General features: G+C 58.0%; 2 protein-coding genes across 12 annotated transcripts in view; both read right to left on the bottom strand.

The window, feature by feature from the left end:
• SFXN5 (sideroflexin 5) overlaps nucleotides 1-2,327 on the bottom strand; it is a 112,294-nt gene extending 109,967 nt beyond the window's left edge. For 6 of the 7 annotated variants that reach the window (XM_045884777.3, XM_045884779.3, XM_064572324.1 and 3 more), the window contains exon 1: nucleotides 2,184-2,327. In XM_045884777.3, the coding sequence (XP_045740733.1) occupies nucleotides 2,184-2,224 (41 nt within the window). In that variant the 5' untranslated portion in view covers nucleotides 2,225-2,327. Of the gene's footprint in view, nucleotides 1-1,021; nucleotides 1,765-2,183 lie in introns of those variants that run through there. The other variant, XM_064572327.1, reaches the window with a different exon arrangement.
• A 1,591-nt stretch (nucleotides 2,328-3,918) lies between these two features.
• RAB11FIP5 (RAB11 family interacting protein 5) overlaps nucleotides 3,919-18,524 on the bottom strand; it is a 37,033-nt gene continuing 22,427 nt past the window's right edge. For 2 of the 5 annotated variants that reach the window (XM_064572320.1, XM_064572321.1), the window contains exons 4-7: nucleotides 13,406-13,480; nucleotides 10,021-11,688; nucleotides 6,424-6,613; nucleotides 3,919-6,172 (exon numbers count right to left, since the gene is read on the bottom strand). In XM_064572320.1, the coding sequence (XP_064428390.1) occupies nucleotides 5,969-6,172; nucleotides 6,424-6,613; nucleotides 10,021-11,688; nucleotides 13,406-13,480 (2,137 nt within the window). In that variant the 3' untranslated portion in view covers nucleotides 3,919-5,968. Of the gene's footprint in view, nucleotides 6,173-6,423; nucleotides 6,614-10,020; nucleotides 11,995-13,405; nucleotides 13,481-18,524 lie in introns of all 5 variants that reach the window. The other 3 variants (XM_064572319.1, XM_045884775.3, XM_045884776.3) reach the window with 3 other exon arrangements.

Below are 18,524 nucleotides of genomic sequence, written 5' to 3'. Positions count from 1 at the left end.
GGTTTCTTGGGAGTCAACTGGGTGGCAGCTGGGCTGCCTGCACAGCAGGGAGTGGTGTGGGAGGAGCAGGAGGTGGGGGCAGGGAGCGGAGAGAAGTTCCTTAACAGGGACAATCACCTCCACTGTGCTTTATGCAAGTCACTATGCCGGAGGAAGGAAGCTTCCAAAGCAAACAAACACTTTCACCGCCCTCAAGAGCGGTGCCAAAAAGAATACCAGCAATGGCTGAGTGGAGTAATCTCAAATGTGCATTTATGGCTCCGGCAGTGATCACAGCAAAGGCCTCAGTCATTAAAGCCACTGGGAAGTCCTCAGTAAATGTGTTGTGTGACTGAATGTCCCAGCACAGGTACCAGAAAAAAAGACAACCCACAAACCTTTATTCAGCACATTACCATGTGTCTAGCCCCACCTCGGGGTAAGATGGAGACAAGGAAGGGCAAGATCAGCCCCTTCTCTCAAAAGATGCACACAAGGGTTGAGGAGAACAAGTAATGACACATAAGCGTTAGAGGAATATAGGACAGATGGTCATTAAAGGCTGACCTAAAAGGATCCCCCTTGGGGTGGCCAAAGAGGGGCTTAGGAGAGAATCCGTGACCTGGTCTAACCCGGGTAATATCAGACGGGAAGAAGGGAGTTGGAGCGGGGGCGCTGCCTGATCCTTGAAGAGTAAGTTGAATGTGTGTGGAGGGCTGGGAAAGGGGGCCAGCCAATGAAGGGTCACTCGAGTCCAGGGAGAGGCACCCCTAACAGTCTCACCCCAGGTGGCACCCTCCACTGGCAGGAAGACGCCAGTCTTGCCTCGGACATCTACATGCTGAGATGGTTTATTTTTTTAAAGGAATTAAAAGTCCTGTTTTAGAACAGTGAGGACATTCTCTCAGAAGCCGCAGGGGGGCAGTTCCTTAATTATCAGCGAAGCTCGGTGCACCACTTTCCTGGAATCAGTCCCTCTCCCACACAAGCACCACCACCAAGAAAACAAAAACACAAAACACAAAAAAACCACCGCACCGACCTTTGTACAATTTCCTTTCTTCCTGCAAACTTCTTTGTGTCCGCCTCCGCTGCCCCCCACCCAAGGCAAGCCCGGTTCGCTTCAGCTGAGCCTCTCGGCCCTTTTCCTAATCAAGTCCACTTCCTCGGCGCTGGAGGCAGTGGACGACGGAGGGTACGAGGCGGCCGGAAGCGTGGGAACGGCCCCTCCAAGCCTTCAGCTCCCGCCGCACGTCCGGGCTGTGGGTTCGATCCCCGTCTCCGCGGCCGAGGGCGAGTTAGCGACGCCCTGTCGGGGGTCCCCGAGTAAAAAGGCCACTGTCACCGTGCTCCGAAGAGACCGACCGGGTCGGACAGAGCCGAGCGCTCGGTCGCGCCCAGGCCCGGGTGCCAGAGACCCGTCTCGGAGGTCGCCCCGGGGGAGGGGGCTGAGGCGGGCTCCCGGGGACGCGGACTCTCCCTACAGCCCGCGGCCCCAGGGGATGACACAGCGTTTCCTCCGCACCCCGGCTCTCCCCGCATGTCCTCTTTCCATCCCCACAGGGCACCAGCCGGCCGACTCGCTGCGTCAGCGAATCCCCCGCTGGAAGGGACAGGGGTCGCCGGGCTGCGAGAACCCCTCGGCTCGTGGCCCTAAACCATCGCGCACTGCGGACCCGGCTTGGGGGTCGAGGGCTGGGAGCATGACCGCGGTGTGCGGACGCTGCCCGGAAGCCCCGCCAGCAGCTCGCAAGGACTGTCAGTCCCCACCCAGGGAAAGTTAGAAGGCACCTCCGCCACGCCAACTTGTCATCCAGAGCCGAAGTCGAACTTTCCGCCGGGAGTGGCTGGCTGCACAGCCCAAAGCGACCCTGCAGAAGCCGCTCGGACCCGGGCACCCCAGATCCCCGGCCGCGACCGGCCGTGACCAATCACCAAGCGCCTCAGGCGGGAAAAGCTGGAGGGCGCGGGCAGCCGAGGAGTGACGGCACCGGCGGCCAATAGGGAGCCACGGTGGGAGTCCACGCCCATCCTGCTCACCTATGGGAGAGGGTTGGCTGGGGCCGAGGTACCCGAGGCAATAGCTGCAAGGCTCCCCGGGGGCCGCGGGTCGGAGACCCTAGGACTAAAGGGGATTTTGGAGAAGAGTTTGCTCGCTCTCCTTGTGCTACCCGCCGACCCTCAGACCACAGCCCGGTCCTCACCTGCTGGAAGCGGGGTTTGCCCAGCTGGAAAGGAGGTGCATCGGTCGAGGTGTTAGCGGCACTAGCCGCCGCCGCCGATGCTGTAGTCGCTGTATCCGCCATGGCCACTGACGCCTGCAATCTCCGGCCCTTTTAAAATGTCCCTCCTCGGCCCCCGCCACAGCTGCTTCTCCCGATTGGCCATAAGCAACCGCAGCGAGCCCGAGGCGCAAGGGGTTGTGGGGAGCGTAGTTTTTCTCGTCACGGCGCTTGACAAGCCTAGACTGCGGGGAGTTGCACCGACTTAGACCCGGTCTCGGTTCCTGCCGCCAGCTCTGCAAGGCTCGGCAGTATGGGAAGAGTGTGCGTGTACGACTCTAAGGTCCCAACAGTGGGCCACCGGGCTACCCCTCGCCGGTTACCCTGTAAGTTTGAGTTGCTGCGGAGGGCATCGCTGCTGAGGCTCTAGCCCAGAAGAGCCCTACTCACGCGGGCCTGACCCGGGGACTAGATGGGCAAGGACACCAGGAAGGATAGGGTTAATCCCGGAAAGCTTTCTGCAAGGACTTGCACTGCGGAATCTTCATGCAGTTTCTTCTGTCGCTACCCTGCCCCCCCCCTTGTGCTCTCCAGCCCTCCTGACACTCAGTTCCAGGAGCATGATGGGCACTCCTTGCCCCTGACCCTTGAACATTCCATACCCAGAAAACTCCATAACTTTTTATCTTTACCTGACTCTGGATCTCCTGACCTCAGCCTACACATTGCATTTCCCGATCCATCACCCTACTTCCACAAAATCCACTTAATGCTCCTATAGTATCCAGCACTTTTTTTGCAGCCCGCTTACTTAGTTATTATGGTTTTGCATGTGTTTCCTACTGTCAGGTCCACGGGACAAGAGGTGTTTTACTGCTAAGTCCTCAGTGCCAGGCTTGGCAGGGTTCGCAACAAGGACTCAGATATTTGCTGACTGTGTGAGTTAAACAGTGGGAGCTTCAGAGCCTCGGCGGGTTCCACTTCCTTTGTCCAACTAAGGAAGATCCCTCCCCAGCCTAATTCCCCAGCAGGAAGAGAACTGGGAGTGGGGAGTGGGGTTCAGTCGTGTTTATTAAGCACTACAAGGACTTTAGGTAAGAGAGAAGAGCATATCATAGAGCAAGACACCAGCAAGGATAATAAACACACTTGTGCAGTACAGAGTAGAAGGTTCCCAGCTGAATTATCCGGTCAGTGAGCCAGGCTCGGGGGAGGGGAGGGAAGCTGCCTGTTACACCCAAGAGGACAGGAGAAATAATTCTGACCTTAGAGAGCCCCACTTTAGGTCTCCTTCGTCTCATGGTGAGATGCAGTGTTGGCTCAGGCCTGCTCATGTCCTTCTGGACAATGCATGATCTATAGCTGTCAGTTCCTCATCCATCAACAAGAACCACGAGAAACAGACTATTCCTAAAGCCAGAGAGAGGTGCTAACTAGCCATGAAGAATCATCTGTATCCTGGATTTGTATCGTTCCCAATTAGACTGAGCGGTTTCAGAATAAGAATCAGGTCTTTTACCCTCTGTATTCTCCCACAGTACTCAATGAATGTGGGTCTATTGGCAAAGAAAAGATTGAGTCCAGGCCACTGGGCAATGCTGAGCTGCTGCCCCTGGTGTTAGGACAGAGGCAGTGAATCCCAAAACCCCATCACCTGCCTTCTCCCTGCTGGAAGCCTCCTTTCATACATTTATCAAGAACACCATAGAGCCACCTGCAGTATGTGAACTTTTTATTCTTCATAAAGTGCTCAAAACATGAAGAACAAGCTCTTTATAAACAGGAGTTACAACTAGGAAGACAAACAGCAAAGCAGAACTGTGCCTGCTCTCTGCCCACCCCACCTGCAACTCTCCAAGTTGTGGCCAGGAGCAAAAACATCCAACAAGAACCTTGGGCTTCAACTCAAAACTCTTCTGAAGACATCCTTGCCCTGGGCATTCTGGAGGCCCACAGTCAAGGACGAGCGGAAGATCAGGGTCAGGGCTGGTAATGAGCAGAGCCTGGAAGAATATATAGTAGAAGAGTGCTCCCCTTCCCCCAGAAGAGATACCTACCTAACCCCCAATGACCCCCAAAAAACATGACCCAAGACCTGGATACCTGTGGACACTCCTCAGCTTTGATGAGTGATCCTTAGGGTAGATAACATTACAGGGGCTTTCCCCTCATGTGTGGGGCTCCTCTGCTTCATCCTGGCAGAAGACATCACCCATAGAGCACATCTCCTTCCAAGGCTTTCGGAGAGATCCCACAGGCCCTCTCAGGAAGAAGAGGAGGTCCCACAGGAGCTCTCACCTCCTTGCTGGGCCAAAAGTATCCTCCTCAGCACCTCCTCACCCCAAAACCTTTGCTAAAGCAGGGTACCCCAAGTCACTAAAGGTTCCCTGCAGATGCCATGGGAAGCCCGCCATGTTTTCTGCAAGCAAATCAGGGGCTGGGCCAAAGGACAGACACTTCATTTCAAAGTGCACTGCAGCCAAGCCAGGCAAGGCCATGGGGCCAAAGGGACAGGCTGGGAGAGCAGCTAGTAGATGACAGGAGGGCAACAAAGGCTTTTTCCTAAGTATAGGCAGAACGGGACCTCCTACTTCCCGAATGTAGTTGTTATCCCAGAAAGCCTCTCAGTTGGGGTTGAGGGAGGAGAAGGTGGCAGGAAAGTTAAAGGAGCAGTGGCAGCTTCGCCAGACCCTTAACTGAAATTAACTCTAGGGGAGGGGCACAGGGGCACAGCAAGGCTGACCCATCCTCCTTTCCCATTTCCAGGGCCCGACAGATCAGGCCCCATGTGCTCAACAGGGAGGGAGGGGGACACCAAACAGAGGGAGAGGTCTACATCCAGAGGCTCTTGACCCCACCCACAAAAGGCACATTTTAATTGGTTTCCAAAAGTTCAAACCCCACAGCAGCACAGAGTTTTGGCATCTGGACAGGCAACAAAAACAAAGACGGAGGCTTGATCCCCAAACATAAGCAGCCCAAAGCCCTGAGGCCTGTGGAGGGGCCCACAGCTTGGAGGTGCACGCAGAGGTGCTCTCCTCACCCTTGCCCCAGGTCTCCACACATTTACACATGCCGCTCAATGGGAAGATCAGAGGAGGAGGGCAAGGCAGGTCGGGGGAGAGAACACACATCTCCCTCCATCCACATGGCCCTCGCTCTGCAAACTGCTGGAAACACACAAAATCAGGACACACCAGAGAGAAGACCAAACCATACAGGCTCCTTGCTCTCAAGGGAACAGACATGAGGCTCAGTTACCCATGACTGCAAACCAGGCAGCTTGGTTCCTGCCACAGCCCCAGGAACGCTAGGAGCCCTCTAGGGGCTGGAGACAGATGAGGCGGACAAGGGTTTAGCCTTGGATGAAATGACTGACAGTTGCTGTGGGGTAATAAAGTATGTCCCAGATACCACATCAAATTGCAGCTCACCCTTGCTCTGACTTGAGGGCTGAATTCTTTGTTCCAATTCCCTGGAGCCCCCAAAACTAAGGGATACAAAAACAGGCAGGTGGGAAAGACCCAGGGAGGGCTCCCAAAGACACACAAGTTGTACATGGAACCTGATGCCTCCAATGGGAGTCCCAAGGGCCCCCCTTCCAGCAACCCTCATGAAGGCAGGAGGGAGGGGGAGCAGGGAGTGACAACGGAGGACAGACGGCAGCCTGCCCAGGTGAGAGTGAGTTCAGCGGGAAGGAGGGCAACGCAGGCCCAGTTTGGGCAGTGGGCTTACGCCCACCCTCCCGGGGGCAGGGGCGAAGAGGGCTACTTGGAGGGGTCCGGGGGGATCTGCAGCAGTGTGGGTGAGGTCTCCATGATCCGCACCAGCAGCCGGTCAATGTAGCTCTCCAGCTCCCGCACATGCTCGTCCCGCTGGCTCAGCTCCCGCTCCCGCTGCAAGAGCAGGCCGATGAGCTCGTCGTGGGTCAGGTGGTAGTACTTGGCCGACTGGTCCGGCACACCTGAGTCCTGAGGCCAGGAATGAGAGTGAGCAGGGCGGTCTCCGGCCCACCTGCCCACCGACACCCAGGTTTCACCCCTACAGGCCCTTGGAGCGGCCTCCGTCTCCAATGCAAGAGACCGCCTAACTGGCTTCAGGGCCCTGGCGTGGGGGGACCGGGCCTGCTCTTTGCTTCACCCTGCCCGCACCCTGCTCCTGACCTCGGGGCGCCTGACCTCTCTCCACAGCACCACACTTCTGGCATCCTGTTGGGCCTCACCTTTAGCCTCTTGGTGTCCAGAGTCTGGCCAACTTGGGGGGCTGGAGCCACAGGCTGCACGCTGCCCGATGTGACAGTCTTGAGCTTCTCCAGCCCACTGCTCAGAGCTGTGCTCAGACTGGAGCGGGACTGCTTCCTGTCTGGGCTGCCCTCCACAGGGGCAGCACTAAGTGGCTTCACAGGGTGGGGACTGCGGAGACAGAAAGGAGATGCGTTATGGGGAGTGCGAGGCAGCACCATGAAAACACGGGCCACCTTGTCTGCCGGACCAGCAGCTCTGCTGGCCCGGAATCAGCACTTGGTGGTGGCTGCCCCGGCATAGCCAAGGCCTCGGGGTAGCTGCAACCAGCACTCCTCAGCAAGCCTTCCCTCCTCCTCCCTCACTGCTCTCCTCGCTCCTCGCTCCTCACCCCACCGCCTGCCCCCTCTCCATTTTACTCCCTCAGAAGGCCTGCCCCTTCACAGGAACAGCAGAGGCCGGCCCACAACCTTCTCTGCACCTACAGCCAGTCGTTACCAGGGCCACCCCTTCCTTCTTCCCCCACTCTTCCATACTGTAACCTTTCTCTGGGGGACTGATTGACCCTCCCAGTGTCCCCATTTTCCCAGGACTGGGGACTCCCAGGCTGTGGGGCTTTCAGTGCTAAAACCAGGAAAGACCTGGGCAAACTGGGACGCTTTGCTGCCCACCTCTCTAACTGGTTGCTTCCCATCAGCACTTACACCAGCCTGAGAAACCCACCCAGCTATCTGCCCTCAGTCATGCTCCAGCTCCCGTTCCTCCTCACCCAGCCCCACCAGAGCACGCAGACTGCATTCTGTCCCTAGAAGTTCTTACCTTTCATTGATTCCTCAACCCATCAGAACGGGGATGTTGGCCCCGTCAGCCCATCACAAGTGCTCCTGCTGAGTCCTCCAACCCTTCAACTCTCAACTCACTGACCTCTCTGTGGAGTTGACTCTTGGACCTCTCCTTCCTTTGGCCTGCTCTCCCTCATTCCCCCACCCCCCAAGACCTCCCTCTGGTTTTCTGACCTCTGGCAGTCTCTTCTCAGTCTTAACTGCTAGCCTGCCCTTGGATCCCTCCCTTCCCTGCCTTGGCTCCCACTACCCCTAATGTCCCATCTCTAGCCTGGACCTCAGCCCTGAGCTCTAGGCCCACACAGAGTTGGAGGCTGGCTCGCTCCACTCCGGGTCCAGCTTGGGCGCATCACACTCACCTCCACACCTATGCTCTCCTGCGTCCCCTCCCAGCAGTGTATGGCTCCAGCCAGACCCCTGGGAATCCCTGATTCCTGTGCCTCAGCTCCAGGGCTAACAAACCTCAAACGCTGCTGCCCCTCATCTTCTCTCGCACCGTCCCCTCCTCTCCAAGCCAGTGCTGGCTAAACTGCCTTTGGCCATACCTGCTAACTCATCTCCTCGGAGGGAGGCTTGCCCACCTCCAACCACCCCTCTGTTCTGCTATGGGATGGTGATCTCAGCCTCTCCAATGTTTAAGCCCTTTACTGGCTCCCTATCAGGTAAGAAAACACAGTCTCTAACAGAATTGGGCCCTGCCCTTTCTTCCTGGGCCTCTACTCCACACACTGCAGCAAACCAGGGAAAGTGCGCTTTCTCACCTTCAGGCTCTCACAAAAGCTGTCCCTCCTCTGCAGAACACACTGGCCCTTCACCTGCTGGCCTGCTAACTCCTACTCATGTTTCAAAGCCTTGCAAGGCCACTTCCTCTAGGATAAACTTCCCTGATTCCCCTGACTACAGTGACCCTGCTCTGGGATCCCCCACCACCCTGGACCTGCGACAGCTATGCATACTGCAAGCATCGGGCCCCCGAATCAATTAACCTTTCCCCAAGGGACCTCGTAAAATCTAAGCTTACTTCACAGAGGATTTGGACCATTCAGAAGTAGGGAGCAAAATGGTTTAGCCCAAGGCCCTGAACTCCATCGGAGGAGGGCTAGCCCAGACCCAGAGAAGCCAGCTCTATTACTCAGGATAGGGCCATGGATTCAGTCCCACAACCTGGAAAGACTGGCAGAGAGGCCAGGCAGGGGGCAGGCAACAGAGAAAACAACTTATCTCCTCCCACCTAGGAGTTTGCATTAGGGATGGGAGCTTGAAACCTGCTCTGATGTTACCCACGGACTGTGCCTGGGGAGGGGCGGAACAGCCGGGTGGCATAAAGGAACCCTGGACGGGGCCTGGACTCTCAGTCTGATTGCCCCTGTACATCGGAGGGACCCTGGACCCCAGAGCTCTCAAGACCCCCACTTCCTCCTCTGAGAAATGGGGATAGCTCTATCTGACCCATCTACTTCAGGATGTAAGGGACATGCAAAATTCAGACATGAAGCCACCTCTGAAAGGAATAAAGCTTCCCAAAGGTAGTGAGTATAATCGGAAGTGAGGCTGGAATGCAGCAGGGCCAGCTAAGGACGCTGTCCTCACAGCAAGGAAGCTGTAACCACCTCCTCTCCCTCCCTTCTGGGAACGGCTTCACACACCCCCCACCCCCACCCCCACCCGCCACTGGCACAGTCGGGTAGCCCTGACTCCTTCCCTCCCACTTCTCATGTATCAGCACGGGCGCCCTGGGCCAGCTCCTCATGGGGGCACTTCTGTCTTCCTCACCAGATTGGGAACTGTCCAGGCATACCTACCACAGGGACAGTGTCTTTCCTCTCTATGCGGCGCCTGACACACAGTGGATGCGCAGTGAATTTGGATGACTACATGGATGAGCTGGTGGGCGAAGGCTCCAGTCCAGGACCCTCACCCTGCCCTGCTCAGCAGAAAAAGCAGCCCCTTCTGCTCCCCCCACTTCTTCACTCAGGGCTCCTAGGGTACTGCGTCCTTCTGGACTTTGCTGCCCCCATCAACCCCAAGTGACCTGTGTCTCCTGACCTCAGCTCTGGTCACCCCTCACTAGTCAACCCGGTGAGGTCACAGCCTCATCACATTCTTCCCAAACAGACCAATGCCACACTGACCATAATCACAGAGGCATCCAGGGCTCAGCACAGTCCTAAGCACCTCAGGACCACCCCCTGAAAAGGCGCAGACGCAAACCAATGAGGCGCCAGATGGGGCTACAGACCCTTTCTTCTGGGGGCAGGGGCGAGGTCGTTTCATTTTTCTTTTCGTCTTCTAAACAGCTCTTGGGCTTTCTCTCCCACTGACCTCAGTACTGGTCCCTCCTCTGGCTCTCTGCCTTCCACAGCCCACTCCCCTGTGGCCCCCACACTGCCCCCGGCACCCAACGCCCCTTGCAGCTGAGTGCCTGAGCTCTCCTCCCCCCTCCCCTGCCAGCCTACACCGGCTCTGTCCACTCCATTCCCCACTCCCTTCACCTCAAACCCCTGGTTTGTGGGGCACTCTGCTTGTCCAAGGACCCAAAGAGGACACAGTTTCAGGGCCGGTACTACAGAAGGGCTCCTTTCTTTAAAGCCTCCTTTCTCCTGCCGCAGGGGGAAGGAGCCCTTCATCTGCCCCTGGAAGGGCTGCGGCTGGAATGTGAACACCTCAGCCCCTGGGCTGCTTTGCCCCGCCTCCTCCCACCTCCTCCTGCAGAGTATTCTCAGGGTGACAGCTCACCTGGCACTGGACTGTGGCTCCTCAGCCGGTCGTGTCTCCAAGGGCAGAAGCACAAGCGGGGAGGCTGGGGTGGTTGCAGCGTGGTCCTCCCCAGGTGAGGCAGGGGAGCCCCCAGGGGAGGCGGCTGGCTCCCCAGGGGTTGGGGAGGAAGAAATCAGGGGCTGAGCTCCAGGCAGAGGAGAACATGGAGGGCTGGGCCCCCCATGGCGGTGGCTGGCCCAGGGCGGGAGAGGGGGTGGTGGAAAAGCAGGCTCTGGGGGAGTGGGCAGCTCTTCTGGACCAGAGAGGATGGAAGATTCCCTGGACCCTGGAGGGGATGTGGACAGGAGACTGGGGGGGTCCTGGATCCCCTGAGACAAGAAGGGGTTCAAGGCATCCTCCTCTGAGGCCCAGAGGTCAGTGTGTTGGGAGCTATCTGGCAGGGGCCCAAGCCCCTCTCCTACTGGTCCCTGGCTCTGGGCCTCAGGACCCTCAGGGCTTTCTCCTTTCTCCGGAGCCCCCCAGATCTGCTGACTCTGAGGAGCCAAGCTCTTTGAGTAACAGGGTATGGGCGTAGGACCCTCAGGGCAGCTGGTGGGCAGGGATAAGGAGGGCCCAGACACAGGAGGGCTGGCACCCTCCACTACATCTTCCAGGCCTGGCCCACCCAGCAGGGTTCCGGAAGAATGGCTGTCAGACTCTGACCCAGGTGTCTCGCCCTCCTCCTCGGCCTCCTGTGGCCCAGCAACCAGTGAACTTGGAAGGTTGTCTTCTCCTCCTGTCTCTGCCCCCCTGCTTCTCAGCCCCCCTGCAGCCGCCGCCATAGCTGCTGCCTCCTCCTCCTTCTCCTGGGAATCTGAGGGCGTGAAGAGGCGCGGTGGCTTGGGAGGTGGCCTGCTGGGCTGTGGTCCCCGGTCCGACACCTGCTCAGGTTTGGGCTCTGGCTCTGGCTCCGGGGGGGGAGGCTCCTCACTCCCCCCGGGGCTTACAGGTTCTGGTGACTCTGGCTGCATCTGGGGAGGAGGCAGCTCATCAGACTCTCCCCGCAGGACTGGTGAGGACGTCTCAGCTGCAGGAGAAATGGTGACCACATCCCAAGGCCATGAATAGACGACTGTATTGAGCTCGTGCAAAAGCTGGCCTTCGCCTTGGGAGGCCACCTCCTGGGCCTCAGGGGTGTCGTCTGGGCCAGACAGCCTTTCCCACACACTGATCACTTCAGGGGAGCTAAACAGAGACGTTGCGCTGTCTGCCGGACTCTGCCCTGCTTCCACTCCTGGGGCTGGCGACCCCCCATCTGCTTCAGAGTCTGAGGCTCTCGGGTGCAGCTGGGCAGACGTAGAGGACAGGCTGGCCCCTACCGACCCCAGGGGCCCCGGGTCAGACACACTGGTGCTCCGGCAGTCCAGTCCCAAGTCCAAAGGAACCCTGGGCTCCAGCCACACGCTGCTCCCGCCTCTTCCTCCTCCCCCAGGGGCCCCCCGGGGCTCAGCTGCCTTCACTGCCATGGCCCCACGGCCTTGCTCTTGCAGCCCAGTCACCTCCAGCCCCACTCCTCCTGCAGGGGCCAGGCTCTTGCTCCTGGCCTCTGGACGCAGCCTGCTGGCAGCAAAGACGTTGAAGGTGTCGTCCCACTCAGGCGGGGCTTTCCCAGGGGAGGCCAGGGGGGTGGGGCTGGCCCTCGAGGCACTGGGGAGAGAGGGAGCAGGTGAAGGACAGTTTAGTGCTATGTCGGCTATGAGTTCCTCGAAGAAAGGGTTGCTCTGCATGGAGGTGAGGAACGGGTTGGTGAGACCCAAGAATCCAGATGGGGTGGCCTCAGGGGCGGCTGAGGCGGCAGTGACAGCGGCGGGGGAGACGGCTGCAAAAAGGTTAGTGCTTAGCATGGGAGCAGCGGTGGGAGCAGGAGTGGGGAGGGCCGGAGCACAGCGGGAGCAGGGGAGGTGCTGAGGAAGAGCAGCTGGGTCAGGTTCTACCTGAGGAGACACGTCCAGGCTGTGGAGGGAGACAAAACCGTGAGCCTCCTGGTTAATGCCAAGACCGGAAACGGCCCTGCTGAACACCACTCGCCTGCCCCCCACCTGCCTGGGGCCAGGTACCAAAGGCCACACTCACACGGGCTGGGCTCAGGCCGCTGGGCCAGGGGGCCAAGGGAAGACCCCAGCACGTAATATCATTAGCGGATGCCCAAGGAGGAAGATGCTGGACAGAGCTCATTTAATCCCGTTTACAGGCAGGATCCCAGCCCAAGCCAAGTGTTCTTCCACGGGCCCAGAGGCTGACGACTCTACTCAATACCAGACTTACGTCCACAGAACCAATCAGAAAGTCTCTTATACCCCTTTAAGGACCGAGAGAGGAAAGAAATACTAGCTGCTAGGAGGGGTAAAGAGGCCAGAGAAAGGCCAGGCCCAGAGATCCGGCTGGGCAAAGCCAGCGCGAATAGAACCCTGCAGGGCCCCTGGGATTCTGACAATGGGAACAGATGGGTTCTACCGACCCCTTGCAGAAACACGAGGTAAGGACGGGGCAGGCATCAGACACGACAAGGTGTCACACAAAAAGAACCCGCCTCTCTAGTTTCTTGGAGGGGGTACCATCACCTGCCCAGATGGACAGCAAGACACTGCCAAGGCTACCTCCTGCTAGGCGCCCACCAGAGGGTGCCCCTCCCCCAAGGCACCCGCGGGTCAGCCTCAAAAGCAGCCCTGTTTGGGGAGACAAAGCCTGGAATGTAGTGGCAGCGGCAACTCCGGAGGTCACCAGGGGCCTCTTCGGGGCCGCCACACAGACTGACCGCTGGCTCCCCTGGGAAAGCCATCCCGTGGCAGTGGACCCACACTCCCACAGACACCGGAGAACACTCGCTGACCGCTGGGGGAGGGGGCATCCCCTGTGCTTACACCTCGACTAGGGGGCACAGCTGACTTGTGGGCACGAGCAGACTCTGAAACTAGAGCTCTTGGCTTCCCCAGGACAACCCCAGGAGACAGAAAACCAGAAAGACAGTGCAGGTAAAAAGGGGGACCCCACGCCCCAGTTTTAGCACTCTGGCAGTGGTTGGCAGCTGTCTTGAGGCTGAGCCCACCTGTCAGGCCCAGACCTGGGTGGCCTCGCCTGCTGCCTGCTTCACATCTTCTAGCCCCCACTCTATGCCCCGAGACCCCCATCCCTTGATCCCTGCCCAGGTGAACGTCCTGAGGACTCCTATGCTTTCATCTTCTCCACTCAAGCTGCTGCGTCTCACAGGGAAACACCGGGGGCAAGCCCGGGGCGGGGGGGGAGGGGGGGGCAGAAGCCAGGCTTTACAGCCAGCCAGTGAGGAATGCAGCCTGGGGTTGGCAGGGGCGGGGGGGGGGGGGGGGGGAGGCCGGGCAGGAAGGAGGCCAGGAAGGCTGGAGCTCACCAGGATTCTTCTGGGGACCGGGGCCCAGACAGAGCAGGCCACACACAGAGCTGGGCAGAGGCCGGGCTAGCTTGTCTAGAAACACCGAGGGGCAGGGCAGGCAATGGAAAGGAGTCCAGTTCAACCAGCTGCAAAGGTGGGCTTCCCAAGATAGTCTCTGAGTCAGTGGTCCCAGCCTCACAGGCAGGGCACAGCCAGGTCCCAAACCCTGGGTTTCTCTTAAGAATCCAGCTTCCAGAAACTCTCCTGACTCTTTTGCCATGTAACTCCCCATCCAAGGGTGACTTCTCAGCCTCATACTACCTCCTAGAGATTGTGGTGTGGGGGTGGGCGGGAAGGTAAGAGTCCTGTTGACTCCCACCCCACCAGGCTTCCCAGCATTTCTCTGCCTCTGTGGTCCTGACATGGTGAAGATACCGAAAGAGGTCAAATCCTAGGCCTAGAGTCCCAACCCCCATAAACATCCCTTCCCCCTTTACTCCAAGTTGGCCACAGGCAGACCCAGGCATTCGTGCCGACCTCGGGGACCAAGGAGAGCAATGGACCACCACCATGTGGGTCAAGGCCCTGCCCCTGGCCTACCCCCCACCCCACTGGAGCACCCATACCAGACATAGCTCAACCCTGCCAGCAGGACTCAGCCCCCAGGAACAGGGCTACTCTGAGCCACCTCTCTCTCCAGTTCCCTTTGTGACAAGTGACCAGAAGGGTCTGAAGGAAGAGAACTCCATCAACATTAAACAGCACCTGGCTTAGCTCTGCACACTCCCCCCTCCCCGCTTAGCCTTGGCCTGGCCCCACTCACCCTTGTGGTCAGACAACAATCTGGCTGGCTGTCAGGACTGCAGGGCAGGAGAGCGGCAGGGAAGTAGGCTGGGAGCCCCAGGCAAGGCTAGCACCCTCCCCTCCACTGGCTCCCCAGAGTTACACACAAACCCGTTGGTATGGAACCAGTGAAGGGCTCTCCCTAGAGGAAGAGACTCCAGGTTCCAGGCCCAGCAGACTCCCAAAAGCTGGCGGCACCTCAGAGCATCCCGTCCATCCCTCCTACCCAGTGACATCCCCCCCAACCCCGCTTCCCCCCCCACCTCCCCTGCCCTGGCTCCACACCAGGTACACACTTGAAGGTTCTCACTTTAAAATATCCCCTCCCTAGCAGTCCATCTGGCACAGATCAGAGACCATTCCCATACGTGGTCATATCTGCAGGTATGCTCTGACGACAGGGCCCACTGTGCCAGCTAGCACAGTGCCATCCCCCCACCATGCACAGGGGACTTCAGCATATACAGACTTGGCTTCTCTTTTAGGAACAAAGTTGGGGGAAGTAATGAGAAGTCCAAATGTCTCTGCCCTCGCAACCTGAGGGAATAAAACTTTAGGGCCTGCAGGAACCTTAGGACAACTAATAGAACCTGCCCCTTAATGCGGGAATCACCCCTTCTCTCTGACAGCCCCCACCGCTTAAACATTGCCGTGGCTGAGCAACTGACAGCATCACCAGGCTACCTCTGTAGCTGGAGTCCAGGTTCCACTGGTGGACAGCTCTTCCTTAGGCTGACCTGAGCTGTGTGTCCTTATCATTCCCACACACTGGTCCCAAAGGTGGCATGTGGATCTGCAAAGGCTCTCCATGAGGCAGTCCCCCAAGAGGCCAAAGCCAGCCTTCAAGGCATATGCCCCCAGCCAACATGCCCTTCGGCCATCCCTCCAAAGGTAGGAGCTCCTGCTGCCCTCCTGAGATGGGCCTGATGCCCAGGAAAGGTGTCCAGGAGACTGGACATATCCTCCCCCACCATCTGGGCACAATGAAGTGACAGAGAGGGGCCCAGGAAGCTCTAAGTAGGGATACCACATAATTTGCCTTCCAAACCAGGACATTTTTAATATGGTAAAAGGGCAATATTAACTATAGCAGGAAAACAGGCACCAACAGGATGGATGGCCACACTAACTCGAGGTCACCGGACACATGTCATGTCCCTCATTGACCCCATGGGGAATGCCACTGAGACTGAGCTTTCAGCAGCCGCTGCACACTCCAGGCTCCTTGGGACCTCAAAGTCCTACTTCTGGTGAGGGGCTGGGATAGATGCACAGACCACCAAAGGCCACCACAATACACCTGCCCCCATGTTGTACCACAGTTACCCCAATTAAAAAATATTTGCATCCCACACTTGGTCCCCTACTGTACAGGGTTCTATGGTTAGTGTGAAGAGGATGGGGCAGGCAAGCTCTGGTGGCCTGCCCACAGGGAGCTTCTTCTCCAAAAGGCTCAGAGAGGGATAGACACAAAGGCAACCCTATTTGGCTCCGGTGGGGTTAACACGCTTGGTCTTGACAGTCCTCACACAGTAAGTAGCTCGTGCTGCAGCTCAGGATGCATGGCTCACAGTGGGCCGGTGAGCAGGGCCGAGTCCCGCGGCCCAGACCTTAGTCTCAACTACGGCCACCCCTCCCCCACCCAGGCACACACACAGCCATGGGACCCAGCGGACAAGAGCCAGGTCAGGACGAAAATAAGGACCATCTTTTCAGCCCTGCATACCCTTGTTCCTTGTCTCCCAGCCACTGGCTTCTCCAAAAGCAGCAGCTTTTTTTCTGGATACCGGGCACCCAACACATAGTGCTTTGTGGGGTACCAGTGCCACGTGGGAGCACTAGAGGGCGCCGCTGCCCTTTCCAGTGAGGAACACCCAGCAATCCGCACAGGTAGCCCCGGGGGCACAGGCACCCAGAACCTCTGGCCTGTGGACAGACGCTGGAGCCCCAGCAGAAACCTGCAGCTACCTTCAGTCACTCAGGTTCTGGGTGTCTGACCTACAGCTTCCTGCTGTGAATTAGCTCACTTCTCATTCTCGCCTCAAAAGCCCAGAGCATGCCTTCCGGGCCAGGACCAACAGTCGTTTGTTCTTGGCCGTCTTCCTGGCTCTGTCAAGGCCCAGAGCCTGGGTGATGCCGGCGGGCTCAATGGCCAGGTCTCACGCCTGTCCAGGCCGCCCACTTTACCCAAAGAACTCTTGCCCCTGTGGCCTACGCCCTCAGATGAACCCCAGGGAGGGCAGAGATCCCTGGATGCCCTCCATCCTGCTGAGGACAAGCTCCGAATTCAAGGAGAAGGGCAAAAACCTCAGCTTCCTTATGTCCATCAGTGACCCAACTTGACTCTGAAGGGCAGTTGGGAGACATGGAGACACAGGAGAAGGAAAACAAGGGCTGTAAGCAGGAGTGAGGACAGTCCCAACATCACTCAAAGTAATGGCCCACAGGGGTCTGAACCCAAAGCCTGGGCACATGCACAGAAATGACCTCAAGAGAGATGTCCCCCAGCATCTGTCTGTCCTGGAGAAGGCCTTGAGATGATCCCTAGACAACAGCACTGAGCCTGTGGTCTGCGTTCCATCTGACCCAGGCCCCCCAGCTCCTCCCAGCAAATGCCCTATCTAGGTCTCCTGCCACCTCCCTCCATAGTACCACCCACAAATGAAAGTTGTCACGGGGCCACAGGCCCATCCCCTTTTTCCCCATCTTCCCTCGGCTGCAGGTGTCCAGCAGTTCCCCTGGGGTCTGGTGAGTAGGGGCTGGGCGGCAGGGACAGAAGCTGATGTACCTAGCCGGGGAGGCAGAGGGCGGCATCACCCAGAGACTGATCCGCCCCACCTGCCCATCTGCGAGGTGTAGGGGCGGGAGGAGGCTGCCAGGTGGCCAGGCCTGAACCCAGAAAGGCCTGGCATTTCTCTCCCCGAACTCTCTCAGTGGACTCGAATTCCACAGGGCAAGAGAAGAACCAGGACCACGGGATCCTCTTCCCTCTGCTGGGGAGGGGCTGTAGGAGCCTCTCTCTTGACCCTTCTGCACCGTGCCCAGCCTTTGTACCCCACCTCCTGCCCACAGACCCGTCAACAGGGGAGGGGCAGGCTCACTGAGAGCAGAAACAGCCACCCGGCCAAACTAGCGGGGGCCTCTGCAGACACTGCCTGTCCAGCGCAGGCCCCAGGCCCTTGGGAAGCAGGGACATCTGCTCCTAGGACCTACGCCTGGCGGCCCTCCCTGCACCCTGCTGGACAATGCAGCAGCCTCTGATGGTCAGAGTTAGGAGGAGACCAAGGGCCAGGGTGGGGGCCGGAGCTGGGATACTGCGATTCGGTCATCTGAATGACCAAAGGTATACTTCTCGTATGTATGTGGTCTTCGTCCACAGTTTCTGGCTCACAGGTTCCAAAACCCTTGGAATTTCCTGAGCAATAAGAGCATCTTTTAATATTTGGTCTCTTGTCCTCACTTCCTGAAATGCTTCAGAGCCAGAAAAGTGAAATGGGCATCTTGTTATTCATAACAAGCCCCTCTCCACCACAACAGGGTTTGTGTTGATAAGGTGACTTTTTAAAAAGCCCCAAAGGACCCTAAGGATGAAGGCTGGTTGCCAGGGGAACCAACCTTGAATAGAAGGGTGGAACTTTCAGTCCCACCCTGATTTCTGCAGAGGAGACGGGCTGGAAGTTGAACTGACCACCAGTGGCCAATGATTTAATCACTCGTACCTGTGTGAGGAAGTCTCCATAAGAACTCCAAAGGATGGGGTTTAGGAGCTTCGGGGTTGATGAACATGTGGAGATGCAGGGGGCGTGGTGTGCCTGGAGAGAGTACGGAAGCCCTGTGCCCTCTCCCCAGACCTTGTCCTGTACATCTCTTCCATCAGGCTGTTCCTGAGTTACAGACTTTTATAATAAACCAGTGTAAGCAAAATGTTTCCAAGTTCTATGAGCCACGCTAGCAAATGAATCAAACCCAAGGAAGGAGGGGGTCACTGGAACCTCTGATCTATAGCCGGTTGGTCAGTAGCAATGTGACGACCTGACTTTCGGCAGGCATCTGAAGTGGCTGGTGGGGGTGGGGCTCAATCCTGTAGCACTGAGCCTATGTGGGGTCTGATGCGTCTCTGGGTCAATAGTGTCAGCATTGAGTTGAATTGTATGGCATCCAGCTGGTGTCAGAGAACGGCTTGGGCATGTGGGAAACCGGTCCCCACAGTGGAACTGGGTGCAGAATCCTAATTAGTATCAGAACTCTCTTGAGAGCTTTCCCAGGGCCTGAGCTCCAGGACTCCTGCATCCCT

This window comes from Mirounga angustirostris, unplaced genomic scaffold (genome assembly GCF_029215605.1).
Source record: "Mirounga angustirostris isolate CCGP_5_RB_7025 unplaced genomic scaffold, mMirAng1.0.hap1 SCAF_10, whole genome shotgun sequence".
NCBI classification, from domain to species: Eukaryota; Metazoa; Chordata; class Mammalia; order Carnivora; family Phocidae; genus Mirounga; species Mirounga angustirostris.
The sequence above is the reverse complement of the archived record's forward strand: the minus strand, read 5'-3'. Positions and strand labels throughout refer to the sequence as shown.